This window comes from Lycorma delicatula, chromosome 3, assembly GCF_047948215.1.
Source record: "Lycorma delicatula isolate Av1 chromosome 3, ASM4794821v1, whole genome shotgun sequence".
Lineage (NCBI taxonomy): Eukaryota > Metazoa > Arthropoda > Insecta > Hemiptera > Fulgoridae > Lycorma > Lycorma delicatula.
In genome coordinates this window covers 65,903,096-65,922,147 of record NC_134457.1, presented here as the reverse complement: position 1 = coordinate 65,922,147, position 19,052 = coordinate 65,903,096, and the positions used below count along the sequence as shown (strand labels likewise).

The 19,052-nt window shown below is 26.9% G+C and overlaps 2 protein-coding genes across 2 annotated transcripts in view; one reads left to right on the top strand and one right to left on the bottom strand.

Annotated features, from left to right (window-relative positions):
* The window catches only part of Nct (Nicastrin), a 60,769-nt gene extending 47,564 nt beyond the window's left edge, over positions 1–13,205 (bottom strand). Inside the window, exons 1-3 of the mRNA XM_075359925.1 lie at positions 13,056–13,205; positions 6,383–6,487; positions 169–295 (exon numbers count right to left, since the gene is read on the bottom strand). Of these exons, the coding sequence (XP_075216040.1) occupies positions 169–295; positions 6,383–6,487; positions 13,056–13,113 (290 nt within the window). The 5' untranslated portion in view covers positions 13,114–13,205. The remainder of the gene's footprint in view (positions 1–168; positions 296–6,382; positions 6,488–13,055) is intronic.
* A 1,602-nt stretch (positions 13,206–14,807) lies between these two features.
* The window catches only part of LOC142321658 (uncharacterized), a 40,021-nt gene continuing 35,776 nt past the window's right edge, over positions 14,808–19,052 (top strand). The window contains exon 1 of the mRNA XM_075359924.1: positions 14,808–15,018. Within this exon, the coding sequence (XP_075216039.1) occupies positions 14,955–15,018 (64 nt within the window). The 5' untranslated portion in view covers positions 14,808–14,954. The remainder of the gene's footprint in view (positions 15,019–19,052) is intronic.

Genomic DNA, 19,052 nt, shown 5'->3' with positions numbered 1-19,052 from the left:
AAAACCAAGTTTGGAGGAAAATAATTTTATGATATGTTTCCTACTTTGATTTTTAACCTTTTTTTTTAAGACACTAAGACTTCAGAAAATTTCATTAAAATATATATAAAATTTGTTGTTTCTATAGTATTAACCTGACATACAATAAACCTTAGTAAAGACATATACCTGGAAAATATCTGTGGAGAAACAACAGCCATATATGGTCCAGCTACAGCATCTGATGATGATAACCAATTGACATCATTCTCTGAATTAATTACATGAATCACTCCTAAACTTCCTGAAGTGTCGGCTATGAGTAGAATTAAAAATTTAATTAAAAAACATTAAAAAATAACACTGAATTTACTTTAATGTATGTATTTAAACATTCATCCCATACAACTAAAAATATTATGATAATAAAAAACAAAAGATTAATTTGGGCAACAACTTGAAACCAACCAAAGCAAAGCCACTAAAAATCTAGTCAGTTAAGAACAAAACAATTATCAAACTTATGCTAATTTGCTGATAAATAATGTTTTTTATACATTTAATATTAAATACAACTGTACAAATCAATAAGTATTTAACTTTTCCTTAGTTATAATGATTAAAAAAATAAAATCTTTACTGTAAAATCCTCAGCAAGCAATCAAGCTGATAAATAAAATTTCCTTAGATGCTACACTTTCCTCTCTGGCTAAAATCTTTTCATGCATAACTTACATCAGAAGATTTATGAATGAAACAGTAATATGTTCTAAAAGGCTCTCTTGCTAGAGTTTATGCCACTATAACTACATATTTAGTTTTTCATAACTACTCTATTTAAGATTTGACTATTTTATTTCAAAATTCAGTTTAAATTTCATTAAATTTAGATAGTTTGTTAAATAGTACAAGGAAGAAACCAAACATTTTATCTAATTTTTACCAAATAGTAATGTTAACATATCTTATAAAGGAGTAAATAAAATTACTTTACTAGGAGTTTTATTTACTCTTTATGACGTAAATAAAACTGTTGATTATAATCACTAAAGAGAGGATGAAAATATGTGATTTCTGATTGCAGATTCAATAGCACAGAAATGACAAGACAAAAAATAAGAATAAAATATATTTCAAGTTGTATTTCATTTTAACTGACATACTCCCAGAGTCATGGTAAAAGTTAGAAAAAGTGCGTCATGGAATTTAAAAAAAATTAAAATCCATATTCAAAGTATCAATCATAGTTGTAAATAAACTTACAATTGCATTATTTTATCATTTCATTTATAACATGTCATAATCATTTTTTTATATCCAATTTCAAAAATACCATTTTCAAATGAACTTCCTGTAACTCAATTTAAATTAATTTTACATTTTTTTTACTGCCTACCAATTTACTGATTGATTACAAATTCCTATGTATACTTTTACAAGCATTGCTTTGGGATAATGTTATATATATATATATATATATATATATAATAATAATAATAATAATATGAAATTATTATTTGTATATAACATGCAAACACAACAGACTAGTACATTAGACACAACAGTTGGCGAGGGGCAACTTTCATATTGTACAGAATATTGAGATAAGACGTATCTTACCCTTAATTTCTATCATAAAAGTACATTCACAGGATCCCACATACTCAGTTTTGATTGAAGTATTTAATTAAATATTTAAGCAATAGATATTTAGTGGTAATATAAAATACCACTAAAGTACTAAATATAATACTAGTGGTATTTATAGAATTAAATGTAATGATTGTGATGGTATTTATATAGCAGAAACAGATAGATCCTTAAAAGGAGATTTTTTTAATATTATAGAAATTACAAAAATAATAAATTAGGTTTATCTAATATGCCAGACCATGTAATAAACAATAAACTCACTATTTCTGATATTAACACAAATATAGAAATATCAGAAATTAATACAGATGACATAAAATTAAACAAACGTATTGAAAAATATTATTATATACATACAAAATAATTTGAATTTGATAAACTATATGACAGTATTTGAGGGGAACAAAAAACAGATAGCAGCTTATGTAAACTGCAACAGATAGCAGCACTCATATAATAAATTAATATCCAATTTGCATTATTAGTTATTTTTAATTGTTAATATGCAGTTTAATTAAATATTTCAATTATGACTGACGATGTTATTGTATTGAGCTGTACATGTATTGAGTATGTTATTTTATGGCTATTTTCTACAATTATTCCATATTTTTATGTATATCATATATATATATATATATATATATATATATATATACAATGTATAAATCAGTATAATTATTAATACTGAATTGGACATTCTCATTTATTGGACAAAGAACCGACTACCATTGTTAGTTCATAGTTACACTTTTCTAAAAAGACATTAAATATTTTACTTTTTATTTATCATTCATTTTAATTTATAAAATAAAAAATACATTTAATGTAGAAATAAGAAATATTAATTGTAAATGGAACAATAATTGGAATTGGAACAAAACACACTGTCAAAGTGTTATAATAAATAAGCAGACATGCGAATCACTGCTTCTACTCATAATTTAATTGGAACTAGAAACAATTTTAGTTACATATAATTATCTATGGTTTAACATTTATGAAAACACTCAGTATTACAAAAGATCCATCTAAGACACGACATTATGGTGGGAAATGGCTAACATCTGAAAACACATCAAGAGGATTATGATTTATCTACTGAATAAAATTCATTATTATTTGTTGGAAAGATCTTGCTTATAAAAGTAAAGACAGAGAGATATTAAACCCTCTCAGCAAACATCAACAGTTTCATATTAGACAATTTTTTTTATAGCTAATATATTACAGGTCACTATAATCACAGTTTTAATAATTATTTTTATTTATATTTTTACTTCCTTGTAAGAAGTAAAGGAAGCATTGTTATTGTGAAAAATTTCAGTTTTCAGATTTCAATGGAAATATCCATTTTGACTAGTTTTGGCGTGACGTTTGTACATACATACATATGTATGTACATATCTCATATAACTCAAAAACGATTAGCCATAGGATGTTGAAATTTTGGATTTCCGATTGTTGTAACACCTACTTGTGCACCTCCCCTTTTGACTGAACCAAAAGTGTCCAAAAAAGCCCAAATTCCCAAAAAATTGGATTTTGGACTTTTTGTTAACAGCAATAATAAGCCCTCATTGAGACTTAAAACTTTTACATAAAATAAAAAATATTCAATAATATTAATAAAAAACAAAAAACCAGAAGTTATTGGTGAAATAAAAATTTTATGTACTTTCAAAAATGTGTAATGTAATTTAATAGGCATTACTACATATGATATATGTAATAGATTTGATGAAAAATCTGATTATTTAATATTAATTGAAAATTATAATTTAAAATCGTATTATTTTTTGATTTTCTACTTTAATTTTATCTACAATATAGTTAACTACTGAGTGACTGAAAAATAGATCCTCACAAGAACAACATATACACTGAGGCATAAATGCCTGATCTTCAATAATTTGCAAAAAAATTCCTAACTTTTTGTTCATTACTCCTCTGATATGTCAGACAATATCCTCTCTAAGTCAGAGTTGATCTTCATTGTGTTTATTTGTTTTTTGTTGCCAATCATTTAATCACTCTTTGGTTTTATATAATTCTTCTGATCTTAATCTGTATACGCGTTCTCTAGTTTTCAAATTTTCTCTTATTCATCATCCTCTCTTAATCTTTTTACTCTTTCCTTGGTCTCAACGTTTTCTTCCCCTTTATATTTATCATCTTCTCTTAATTTTTTATTCTTCCCTTCTTCTTAACATTTTCTTCCTCTTATTCATCTTCTAGTCATTTTTTTAAAAACACATTGCTTCATGTTATCTTTATTTTTCCTGTATGATTGTTTCTTTTTCATTTGTGATTATTCACCAAATAATCCAATAATAAAAACTGAATATTTTACACCGTATGGTTGAAATTAACATTTGAAACCAGTATGCAGAGTTTTACTAAACAGAATAGTTTAATTATTATTAACTTTTATTTATACGACACACCAGAAATCGGAAACTTTTGTTTCACGAAGATACGAATAATACTGACCTAGTAATACGAGTAATAAACGAACTTTTACTTTATCCTAATACTTCGTGTGTTGGATTAATAACTGTATAAATATTTAATGTTAGTAAAAACTAATATTTCAGCAATTTTGTAACTGTCCATTTTATTAAAGAATTGGAGGATCGTATCTCGCTTTCAAATGAAATAAATTTAAGTGAACTGCAGCAAAAAATGTGTATATGTAATTTAATAGGCATATAAGGAAGTCATATGGTATCCATATTAGATTTTTTCAAATTAAAAAGTGAAATCTTATGCAGATTAAGAAATGATTGTTGATATACATTTTTAAAGTATTTTTATACATATAACTGGTTATATACAGTTTCAAATCACATTATTTCATTATCTTCAGCTTATAATATTTTAAAAACCATTTGACCTTATCTTATGTAATTAAGTAATATAGATAAAGAAAATGAAACAAAACTTTGATTAATACGTACTATAAATTTATTAATAAGTAGATTAAAAAAAATGAGGCTTTAAAAATGATTTAAAGCCTCATAAAAAGAATTGCTAATTTATTACATTTGAAATTTGCTTTACTTTCATAATTATTTTATACTACTTATTTTAGATACTGAGATTTATGATAGGATATATAATTTGTAAATAGTTTTATCCTTACATTATTATTATTACAAGTTTATCAAATACTGGTGTTTACAGTAGGAATAAGCTAAAATTTATACAATCATGATGTTCACAAATTTTGGTACTTACGTATTAATGCCACCGCAGCTACAGCTTTATTTAAAAGCAAAGTAGTCAATTGGATTTCAATGGAAAATGAACAGTCTCTTTATTAATTTTAATAAATGGTTATTTATATTTATTTATTTTATAAATATAATTTAACCAAACTTAACCTACGCTAGCTTCGCTCGCTAACCTTGACTAATTAACACTGTAATTTTTTGAGTATTTATTTAATAAATTCAGTAATTATTGCAATTATTTATTATTTAAATAATCAAAACACTCCTGTTAATTAGTCGAGGTTAGCGAGCGAAGCGAGTGTAGGTTAAGGTTGGTTAAATTATATTTATAAAATAAATAAATATTAACCATTTATTAAAATTAATAAAGAGACTGTTTTGAATCTATGTTAAACTCTATATCGGCCCATTTTCCACCGAAATCCAATTGACTACTTTGTTTTTAAATAAAGCTGTAGCTGCGGTGGCGTTAATACACAAGTACCCAAATTTCATGGGAAAAAAATTCAGTGCCCAAAATCAGAATATTTAACAACTAAAATCATTTTTTTTAATATACAGTATTACAACTTGTTATTCCTGACAATTTTTTTTTTTGTTTAGTATAGTAGAAAAATATAATGAAACTTGTATTTATTTACCAATCTACAGAAAGGTGTTTATAAAATTCTGGAAATATATTCTTCAGATTCATCTTTCCTTAACTTTCCCAAATGCATTTGAAGATAGAGTAATCATATTTAACTAATTACTTTGATTAGAAAATAAATTATGCAATGGTAAACATAGGAACACAGTTCATTCACCACTTTATTCCAAGTTTTAAAGTTAAAAATCCTAAGATGTAAACTATAGTTATGCTTCTAGATTTTTCCATATGGGCTTAAGTTAACAAAGTTTGAAGATAGTTTCCTTTGGATTACTGAGAACTGTTGAAACTTATTGGCTAATCATAATAGGATTATTATTACAAAAAAATAAAAAAATAAGTTTTTTAAATGCCTAAAAATAATGTAATAAGTGTAGTCTTTTTCCAAGATATAAGTTTAGAAGAAGATGTAAATTACATTTTATTCTTTGTACTTTCTCAATAAATTAGTTTATCTTAATAAAAAAAAAATTCTAACTACAATAACACATAATACAAACAAAAATTATACTAAAAATATTCATCTGATTAACAAATAACAATTGCATTCAAAATCCACAATAAATGTGTCATATTATTTAGATATAAAAATAAAAAAATAATCACTAACCTATTTAATTGAAAACACTTAACAATAACAAGAAAGAAATACACAGATGACAAAATGAACACCAGATGTATATTTTCAAGGCGATTATTTTCTACCCACTGAGAAAGTTACTTAACTTGAACAGACATTGCTGTCTAGGAGAAATGTTTAACCTCAAATCACAAGGTATACGTGCATTAATTTTTAAAAGTTAAATAACATTTACAAAATAACCAATTGGTGGTTGGAAATTTTTTTTCCATAACTTACACTTACATGAACAACCAAACTGATGAGTCCCATTTAATAAACGAAAGCATGATACCGCATTAGGAAAATATTCATACAGCATATGATGAATATCCTGTCTGTCACACATTACTGAAAAAAATGAAATAAAATCATTAAATAAATCAAGGGATATTTAGGTATTAATTTAACTCTTATTACAGGTATACTTCAATGTTATCAATCAACTGTTAGTAAGTAACAACAATTAACATACATATATTCAAGAGTATAAAAAAAATTCAGCTAACCCAACAAAGTACAGAATTAATAGGAGCTCTTATCTTATTATTTTTATCTCTTTTACTTTTTTTTATATATCAACACTTTTAAGGGAATTCCTCACAATCAGTTGATTAAAATTATAATTAAAAATCAATTACAAATTAAAAAGATTAAATTTTTTTTAATTATTAAACATGTTTATGGCCAGCCAATAAATACAGCACTGCACTAACATAATATAAATTTTACTTTTTTCTCCTACCCTCTGCCGGAGAAGAGTGATGCAGACATTTATGTAGGAGAAGGTGGAAACTTGCATAAGACATCCTGAGACCCGTATCGTCAGAAGTGTCAAATTCCTACCGACTAAATCAACCCCCCTTGTCAAAGCTCCCTGGAATTACCTTTGGGCATACCATCAGGGAGTGCAGGTACCCACACATGACAGAATAAACTCACTCAACAAAATAACACTCCCAACAAACAAATAACACACCAACTCAACCAGAAAGTGCACTGAATACCTGTCACACAAGCCCACCCCATGAGCATCGCATGCCTGAGCCGTGTAATCGCACATGGCACCGTGCCATATATAAATTGCTGTAACATAAATTTTACTTAATATTAACAAAAGTGCTGCTATCTATCGCAGTTTAATAATAATAAAAAAATATTTTAATCTTTTAATGTTTTTTAATGGTTTTTAATTATAATTTTAATCAACTGATGATGAGGAATTTCCTCAAAACCACTACTGATATGTAAAAAAGAGAGAAAAAATAATAAGATAAGGTATGAGCTTTTATTAATTCTGTACTTTGGTGGGATAAGCTGGATTTTATTAATGCTTCTAAATTAATTAGTAAATTATAAAGAAAAAGAATTTATTTTACTAAATTAATAAATATATTTTAACATAATATGTATATATACAGCATGAATGGTCAACAATGAACTTTTTCTTTATTTTTGATTAATTTGTCATGTAATCTCATGGACTGTAGAGAGGAATGTGATATAAAATATTTTTAGTATATGCAAAATGCCTAGTCTGATTTAGATTCAAATCTAGATCTCCTGGATGACATCTGTCACCAAACAATATATTTGTTATAATTTGTAGATTTGAAAGATGAATGTAAAAAAAATTCACATTACAAAAAATCAATTTTTATATTGAAATCACAAAACATGGTTCAGATAATATGGCAAAGGAGATTCCATCAAAGTACAACAAGATTTCATCAACAAAGGTTATCCTCAAAGTAAAGCATAAAAAAAAATTAACAAGAAATAGTTAAGAGAAAAAAAAAAAATTTCAAGACAATATGGATAAAAAAATGGAGCAACTTACAGACAAGCCAAGAAAAATCTTTGTTACCTTATCTTGTATCTTTGTTACAAGTATCTTAATACTTGTCACAACTGTCTTACCACTCAACTCAAGAGAATGAGAATTTCCAACTCTGATGAATATAAAATCTGTCAGGGATGAAATTAGTGAATGAACCACTTCCACAACGATAAATTAAATATATATATTTTAAAAGGCTATCATCATTTTGCATTGTTTGTCTCTCAGCAAAATTATTTTTCAATTTAAAATATAAAGAAATTATAAAAAACTCACTTTTATAATTACTTACAAATTTAATTTTACATAAATTTTGTAATGTTTGGGTAAGTGCTTAATGAAGACAATATTAATGCAAAATTGTGGTAATTACCAATTTAACAACATCAATCCTCAAATATAGGTATTGTTCTTTATTTACACATGAACAATATGAAATGGATTCATGTAACATTTTTACAACTCACTTTCTAAATACCGGACTATACAATTTCAAAAGACATTTCTTTCAAAAAAGACAGTAATAACAATTTAATTTTTTATTCATTTGTATTATATGTAATATGAAGCATAAAATAATTTAAATATATATGATTATTTTTATAAAAATTTGGGTTCCTAACTTTAACTTATCATCACTTTCTATATTTATGTCAAGGAAACTTATAAATTTTAAGTCGGTTTTTATTTAAGACTTTTAACATTCATTTGAGGGAGCAAGCAAAGACTATTCAACATAGAAGAAGAAAGTCACTCTATATAAAAAAATAAGTAAACACGGCCTATATTAACAGAAAAATAATCAATGATAGTATAAAAAATGCTTTACTTTTTTATGAGATTAAATCAAGAGATACATGTATTTTTATTACTTTCATCATATATATACCAAAATCAGTCATATATTCCAAGAGCCTTAAATAATATACTTACTTTATCCACTTTAACCATTATTATGTTATACGTAAAAAAAAAAGTAACTTACAGTTGGGATATTTATGCAAATATAAATACATTATTCAAAACTTAACGACATCATGTTGGGAGCTGATTTGTGAAATTAATTTAAGAAAAAAGCTCTTAAAAACATAACCAGAAACATTTTGATTATAAGTTACAACAGAGAAATATTTCACCCTAAATTCATTCAGCTTAGAGTGAAATGACATATATGAAATTAATGGTACCCAATTAAGAGGCAAATTTAGTATATTTTACAGTACATTTTTGATCTGAAAAACTGACTAAATGAAATTTCAGAACTGTACCTGTGGTAGTTTTCAAGAATTGTTGCAAAGCCAAAAAAAAATGAAAATGAAAAAATGCTTATTTGTTTGTCATAGAGTAATTATTAAATCGCCAACAAACAAATAAAAATTTCTAACAGAATTTGTAGAAAATTTAGGAGATACTATTAATGTAAATAAAGACAATAGAAAGCAATACAATTTTCAGAAATTCAACTCAATCCAAAACAAATCAGAGACAAAAAACATGAAGAAAAATATTAACATTTAAATAGATCAAACAAAAAAAAAAAAATTACCTAATTTATTAATAAACTTTTCTCATAGTGATTTATTAACAAAAAATTTATTTACGAATAAGTTTAAGAATTTGTAATTGAGCATTATAGCACTATAAGAACTATTATCAATAATAAACAAAAAATTAAATGAGTTATTGTATGTAATGGGTAGAAAATTTTTGTTATTATTATTTGAAAGAGGAGAATGTATTTTATAGTGAAATTTAATTTATATATATAAATTTGTTATTTGATATAGTATAATCACTTATACATTTTAAATGCTCTGTTCATCAAAGTGTTTTAATATAGCAATTTTTTGATGAATAGATGTATGGAAATATTGTTAATAGTTGTTATAGGTAATATTGGTTTTCTATAAATTCCTAACTTTAACTTACCTCTTTCTATATTTAAGGAAATCCATAATGTTATTTTGTTCAATTTTAACTGTATGTTTTATATTTTGATGAATCATTGAGTTTATGAAATATTATTATATGTTTTACATTTATTTGTTTACTGAAAATGACTAAAATGCCATCTAAATATATCTGATCCATAATTTTGTTATGAATGTGTTTAAAGTCTTAATATGTTTAAAATAATAATTATTATTATATTATATATATTTAAAAATAATAAACATGTTTCAAACAATGTCTTAGTATGTTTAATACCCTTCATATTTTTAAAAATATTTCCGATAAAATACTACTTAATCCATTACAGTATTAAAAATAATATTGAAACCAAAAAAAGTAAGTTTTATAATGTTTTTTTAGGAAATCTGATAAAAGGTGTATTAATATAATTTATAAGTAATTTAATAAGATCATTTTCTTAATGAATTAACTTCAATTGAAATTGTCAATTTAGATGGTGAAGGATTGCTGTTAATATATATTTTTTTTATTAATTCATTACAATTAATTGTTTTAATGAGTTTTGCAATGAGTTTATTTGTTGGATCATTATTTACTTTTTAAAATTGTTTGATTTATAAATAAGTTGATTTTTCAATTATATTGATTTTTATAAATACAAATGGGAACATTTACTCTATCTGCTTCAACTATTACAACATTATTAATTTTATTTTTTTAAGTTTTGAAATTTATCATTTAAGTTGTTTTTGTCTTTATTATTTTTTATATTTTGTTTTATATGGTATAATATTGTACGTTAAATTGTTTCATTATTAGGAATTTTGAAGAGGTAATCTGTTTCTATAATATATTTATAACAATTTGCTTCAAAACATTTTCAGTCACTTGTGACTCTTCAGTGACTAGTAACACTGTTCTCTCTGTTATCAGCAAGTCTTGTTGCTAGTTTTTTTTCAATTACAGTTATATGTTTAGAATATGAATTAAAAGAGTATAGGAGTTTAATTATAATACGATAATTAAACATGCAAATTAATTACAATGAACAGTATAAACAACTCCATTAATGTAATTTTAATATTACATGTAATTAAGAACCCTATTACTGGTTTATACTGGTGTTTACATGTATAATTAAATGCTGTATGCATGAAGAAAAAACAATATATATATATTTACATACATACATATACATGATACAGGGTGAGCAACATAAAACCGAACCTGTAATATAGCCGCTGCAGAATCGGTAGGTCATGTTGGAATGAAATTTTATGAATGGTACGAATAAATTAAATAAGAAAAACATACAATGTAATTTAAATGTTGCACTTATTTACCTTATTGTTACGAAACATGTTCAAAATGATCACCCTGGGCATCGAAGCACTTTTACGCTTGACTTATCATATTGAGAGTCGTCTGATGCTAAACGTTGTTGTCAATTGCATTGGTATCTCATTAAATGTTCACCTTCAGTTCATCAATATTGTTGGGATTAGATTCATAAACTCTCTCCTTTAAGTAGCCCCAAAGGAAAAATCACAAGTGGACAACTCTGGGGAATGTGGAGGCCATCAACCTTTGCTGACAGCTTGTTGTCTGTCTCCTTCAGTGGTAATGTGTTATAGTTTCAGTTTTAATTCATGAAGAATTTTACAACAAGATGTGTATTTAACACCAGATTGTTGGGATAACTTGCGTAGTGATTTTTTTGAACTGGCATAATTCTCCTTTCTGGCCTGTGGAGTCCTAACAGAAGGTTGCCTATTTCATTTTGTATTTGAAACCAAACCTGTTGTATGCCATTTTTTAACTAAATCATGTATGCTACTCTTTGCTGGGATACAGGCATTTGGAAGTTTTTCTACAAATAATTGACGTGATTTTTCAAATGATCCAGAACAAATATAGACCTCAACTACAGCTCTCCTCTCCTGTATTGAATAAGACATACAACTCTATCTTTTTTCTGTTTAGTTTCTAAACAGAAGCTTCCATTGTAAGGTATTACTTCATCCTCTGAATAATGATGATATGTATGAATGTAAATGAAGTGTAGTCTTGTACAGTCACAAACATAACTGCACTGCAACAAAACATATGCTACCATGACATGTAACCACAAGACAAACAGCAGCAACAATCAGTAGTAACATATACATTCTCTAGTCACGCTAGTAGTGCGAGAGTCTTTCATAAATATTACTGGGTAGCAATTTCATTACAGGGTTGGTTTTATGTTGTTGATCCTGTATATTTTCTTATGGGTATTCCATTTTAATTCAACAAAAAAAAAAAAATAGTGCACCACTATTTTTGATTATGATGATATTTGGTATATGATAACTACCCACCTTGTAGTAGCCAAAAAATATTTTTTATATTTAAAAAAAAAAGTTTTTCAAGTAATAGATTATTTTCTAACGTGCCAACAGGTAAAAACAGCCATTTTCACCACTTTTTCTATGAGCTGTAGCATTCTTATTTTACACCGTAAAATAAACAAACTACAAGGCTAAAATGAATTTAAATATTCATTATGTTACTTCTTAGATCATAAGTCAAATATTCTAGTGAAAAATTGTTAAATACAGAAAGGGAAGGTATTTTTAGTACTGACAATATAACAACTACATAACTCGATCAAACAATTTGTAAATCAATAAAAATTACTTAGTTTACAATAATGTGCAATCTTACTTTAATTCTGTAAGACCATTTATTGCATATTGATTTAACATATTTGGTACTATTCATTCAAAAATATTAGTTTGATATAATTTTTACAATATAATCAATATCCAACAATACACAAAAATACCCACAGCATACAGAAATCGCATGGCTCGTTCAGTACTTATTATTTAGACAATTAAAAAAAAAATTCAATAATTCCAACAAAATACTTTTTGTATAAACATTTATATCCAAATATCAACTCCAACTCATTACGTCAAATTGAAATCATTTATTGTAATTATTTAAGGGGAAAAATAATGTGGGTTAATCGGCATACAACTTACAATTTTACTTTTAATAATACAAAAACACTTCCTATTAGTCACTCAGTGAATCATAAATAGGTTAGAAAGCCGATAAGTAGCTAAGATAATATCTAAAAATAATTAACAACATAAAAATTGAGTTAAAATTACTCACCAGTGTAAATACTAACAGTTATGCTTATTAAAATAAAAAACAAACATGATGTATTCATATTTAAAAATTCAACAATAATTATTATTTAATTAGTGTACACTTAACCTCAACAATACACAAAAGAATACTACGTTACGACCCAACAGTATAGAGAAATCAAGAGACTGACAGGTGCTGCTCCTAGAAAAAGATACGGTAAGCTTTTCGTATAACGGACGTCAGATTGCGTCTTTTAACTACAACCCGGCAAATTTTAAATCCTAGTATGTATATAACATTGTTGAAAAAACATTCCTGCAACCAACGATTTAAAATTTTGTTTAAAAAATATAGTAAAATAATACAAACATAAAGAAATTGTGATTGTAATTATTATGAAAGAGAAATATTAATTTGTTTATTTTCTTGTAGGAAAAATATTTTACACAACACTAACGACAAGTTTCGTATTGAGTGACAATGTATCTTTTGTAATAATTCGATGAAATATTAAAAAACGTTTTTTAATATTATATATTATATAATAATAATCGAAATGAGATGCTGTTACGCCAATTTTAGATCCGGCATTCGTATTAGGAAAAAATTGTGAATTAAATCAACAAGTTGAATTCTATTAGATTTTCAAAATTGTATAGTTGAGCCAAAATAAAATTAATCGGCTAATTTTTCCTGTTATCTATCTCAAGTCTTTTTTATGATGATAAAACGTCTAAGCAACTGAGGAACAAACGACACTAGTCAGATTTGCTTTTTTCCAAAAGAATTCTATTATACCGACATTTCCAGCGCAGCGGTGGGCAGAGTGAGTGCCACTATAGGGTAGAATCTTCAATTGCAGGATTATTTTAAAATGTATTTATCAATGTGAATTATATTAGTTTCTGGTTATTTTTGTTATTTTATATTTATCTGATTTCACTGTCGTTTATTTTTTGCAATTCACTTTATAAATCTGAAGTTTGAAAGGATATTTAAAGAAAGTTATTTGTGTTTCATTTGGTATAAATAACTGAATATTGAAGATAGCTTTTTTTTATATAGATTAATTGAATTAAGTTAAATGCAAGTTTAATGAATTAAAATTTCGGTAAAACGAGGTAAAATAACAATTTTTACTATCCGTGTCCATATTTTTAATTAGATAGAGAGAAAATTTTTATGAATTTTTGTTTGTGAGGGTATTTTCTGTCGTATAAAAAGTGTAAAGGTAAAATATAATTTTTAATCATGCGAATTTAACTTATCAAAATTATTTTTCCTTAGAATTACCTTTATTCTGTTTTTAGAACAAAACATATTTAATTTATACTTAATTTATTTACTTCCAAGAATTTGTTTTATATATGTATATACTCCCTACTTAAAAGAGAACTAAGAATGGCTACTTGCCAGCCTTTGTGGCGCGAGTGGTAGGGTCTCAGCTTTTCATCTGGAGTCCCAGGTTCGAATCCCGATCAGGCACACACGTCATTTGCACACACGCTACAAATCATTCATCTCATCCTTTAACCCGGAGGTTAAAAAAAAAAGGCTGCTTAGCCATAACTCGTTACTTAAAATAATATATGTATATTAAGTAGCGAGTATATATATTATTTTAAGCATTTACTAGTAGCTAGTTATCAATTAATAATGTTGAATTACTGTAGAGTATTTATAATTAAAGACATTTTTTCTTATCTTGCACTCTGACCCCGGCTAGCTAATATCCGTTTATAGCGGCTCCCGTCGGCAGTTTACAACTAACAATTCAGAAGAGACTGCGTCGTCAACAGATAGGTCAGGGTGATGTCACAATACAGTTTCATTAATTGTTAGACAAACAGTTTGACGTACTAGTCAACTGGGATAACATCAGTTCCCTAGTGCATCTTTTTTGTTATTGCTTTTACAATCATGAATATGTTCACAGTTTTAATGATCGCATGCAATTTTGCGCTGGTAATTTGTGGATCAACCGGTAAGTTATAAACATTTTGTGTTAAGTTTTAATTATAAGTAACATGTTAAGATTTTTTTTATTTACATTTTTTTTACAGTAAATGTACGTTAACCGGGCCAAAATTAAAAAGTCTGTTGTGAGCGTGATACATAAAATGTAAAAATTATTCTAACTAGTATTAAAAATAAATGTAATTTGTTGGTTGTGGTCAGAAGAGTCCAACGGTTCAATTTTTCCTGTTTATTAAGAAACCCAAATGATGAAATATTAATTAAAACATTTTTATCCAGCTTTCTATCATAGCGAAATTAGTTATTTTAAAAACAGTTCAAGTATCTCATTCTCTTGATAAATATCAAGTGTGACTGATGTCTTTAGGCTCAATTAGAACAAAAATACTTTAGTTCTTGTCAAAGAACTAAAGTATTTTTGTTCTTATAAAATTAACAAAACATTAAACGAAGTTTAATTTCTTGTTAATTATTGTATTTATTGTAGTGATAGTCGGGTTTTCATTACATTTTGGTTTACGGATATTAATCTAAACAGCTTTAACTGAAACAAACAGATCTATTGCGAAATAAAAACACGCATCATTACAAAAAAAAGATGATACGTAACATTATCGTAATAGTTAACGTAACATTGATAATCGCGTGGAGTATTATCATTAATTATAATACTTGAAGTAGGATTTTGTTGCCCAAGTATGAAATTCTTGGGTGGTTGTTAGATGATATGATTCTTGTCGGACGGTAAAATTGATTTCCTTTATAACAAAATTTGTATATTTTGCTGAAGTGCTAATAAAACTCTAGGCTTCCTTCTTATCTTCTTTATAAAATATTTATTTTTTCTACATATATTTTTGTCTTGCGTATAATTAATAATTATATGTCAAGAACTCGTTCAAATCTAAAAGTATTATAGGAATTAGTGGTCAGATAATTTTTTATGTACCCGTAAAGATGAATCATGTAGACCGAAAATTTAAAGTTAAAGATTTTTTTCTGATTTAGTTTAACAAAAAAATAATAATAATAATAAAAATACATTAAATTAGAAAAAAGCCGCTGTATAATTTTTAGCAACACTCATAAATATGTATATTGCAGACTAAATTTAAAATAAATGTTTTTAATAAAAATTAAAAATTCTAACTTTTCTATTTATATTTTCGAATTTATTACCTTTAGGAATTAGAATAAAATTTTTATTTAACTACATATATAAAATAAACAAGATAAATTTACATCAAATAAAAAAAAAAAACTTATTTATATTTGATTGCAGCATGTAATTAAGAAAGAACCTTATTATGTTTCCTTTGCAATTTTTTAATAATTTAAATATCTCTCGACCAATTTGTTTAAAAATAAATTAAAAGATTTCCTTAAAAAAATAATATTTTTCTGTTGTTAATTTTTTTAATATTATTAAATAAATCTGAATTTACTGCATAAATCGTTTAATGTAAAATTAAATACCATTCAAATATTTTTCAAGTACCATCTTCTAAAGTTTTGTTTCATTTGAACTGTCTGTTTGCTTATTTTCATATATTTACCTTTGACCTACTAACCAAACTGAAGAAGCCATACATAAGCAAGCATTCTAAGTATGTAAAATGTAGAGTGATTTTTTAGTCCTGTTACCCAATTTTAAATGTAATCTAAGAAAGGGAAATTTAGGTGAATAAAAAATATATTTGTTACTTACAAAAGAGATTTAATAAAAAGCGATTACTTACATAATTGTTAATAAAGAATTATCTCAAAATGCCCATCCCTTGTGGTTAAACACTCACGGGCTCTTTTCAGCATATTAACAGAAACCTTTTTAAGAGTTGCATTGGAAATATTTGTAATTAAGTCTGTAATATTGACTTTAAGTTCATCAATAGTGTGAGGATTGTTTCTGACGGCCTCGGATTTAATATAGCCCCACAAAAAGTAGTCGGGAGATGTGAGGTCTGGGGACCTTGGAGGCCATAAGCCGTTGCTTATTATTCGATCATCAAAGAACGCTTGCAGAAAATCCATGGTTTCTCGAGACGTGTGGCATGTAACGCCGTCTTGCTGAAACCAGCAATACCGTTCTTGAGGTTCCAGGAGGGACACAAATTGGCGCACAATATTCCTGTATACTTCACCATTTACTGTCTATTCGAAGAATACGGGTCCGACTACACGATGACAAGATATCGCACACCACACACCAATTTTTTCAGGATGCAAAGATTTGTCTTATAAAGCGTTAAGATTTTCAACCGCCCAAATTCGACAGTTTTGACTGTTCATATAACCATCGAGATGGATCCAAGCTTCATCATTAAAGAACACCGTGTTTAAAAATTCGATTCCGTTATCATTTACGAGAGATCTAAACCAACGGTAGTATTGCAATCGCTTGTTTAAATCTGGAGGCTAAAGCTCTTGGACTAATCGTACGCGATACGGATACAATTTAAATTTTTTAGTAGCTTTCTGAACACTGGAATATGACAAACCAACTTGCGTGGAAAGTTTTCGTAAACTTTTCCGCGGAGAATTGAGCAATCTTGTTTTCACATTCTCCAAAACCTCATCTGTCAAGCGAGTTGGTCGACCACTACGTTTTCTATCGCAAACACTACCTGTCTCTCGAAATCGGTTTGCTAGCCTAGAAACTGACATTTTTTCTGGCGGAGGAACACCAACAAATTTAATTTGAAATGATTCTTTTACACTAGCGTATGATTTCTTAGCAAAATATTGTTCAAGAATGAAGAATGAAAACATTCTGTTCGTAACACGACCGGAAACGGCACAAAAGTGTACACAGCTCAAGGAGAATCAACTCATACTTCCGTATCTATACCGGTTGAGTAGCGCTACCAACTTCGTGTCACAAAACATAATTTCCCTTTCTTAGAAAAAAATTACCAGACATTAACAATTGGGTAACAGGACTAAAAAATCACTCTGTAGAAATGAAATAAAAACGTATTTTTTTAGCTCTTCTCAAACTTATCCAAAGACTAGTTGGTAATTAATCAGTAAATTATGTAGTTATAACAATCTTGATTTTCTAAGGAGGTGGCTGGTGAAAATTATATGAAATGATTAATTTCTTTGACAAATCAACCAAAAAATTAAATCTTAAAGAATGTTTATTACTTATGTCGAAATATTTTCAATCTGATTTTTGTCATTATTACTAGTACTGTAACATTTGCCAAAACATTGTACTGTAACATTTGTAGTACTAGTAACATTTGCCAAAAATGTAACTTAAAAACTCTTTATTTATAATTAAAATTATGTATGTGTTTTATTTCAGGAACTTATCATTAAATAAATTTAATTAAGTTTATAACAAACAGCGTTATCCACGATCTAGTACTCAAATCCATACTTTTATACAGATGTGAATACTAGATCGTGGATACTGGTATTCTTTGGTGGTTGGGTTTCAATTAATGACACATCTAATTAATGGTTGATCTGAGACTGTACAAGACTACACTTCACTTACACTCATACATATCATCCTCATTCATCCTTTGAAGTAATACCTGATGATTCCCAAAGGCTAAACAGGAAAAAAGTTCATAAAATATGATAATTTTTTAAAAAATTAGAGATATTCAAAATGATAGGAAAATACAGCAAATTGTGCACAATTAAATTATTAGTCACCAAAACTATGTCAATATACTTAGTTTGAATTATTGGCTTAAGTAGTTTTGTTTCTTTAAGACAGGTATTCTGAATAAGGCCCATAGGTTGGTCTAGTGGTGAACTCATCATCGCAAATCAGCTAATTTCAAAGTCGAGAGTTCGAAGGTTCAAATCCTAGTAAAGGTAGTTACTTTTATACGGATTTGAATACTAGATCATGGATACCGGTGTTTGTTGGTGGTTGGGTTTCAATTAACCACACATCTCAGGAATGGTCGACCTGAGACTGTACAAAACTATACTTCATTTGCATTCATACATAACATCCTTTGAAGTAATACCTTACAGTGGTTCTAAAGACTAAAAAGCAAAAAAGAGAGAGGGAAAGAT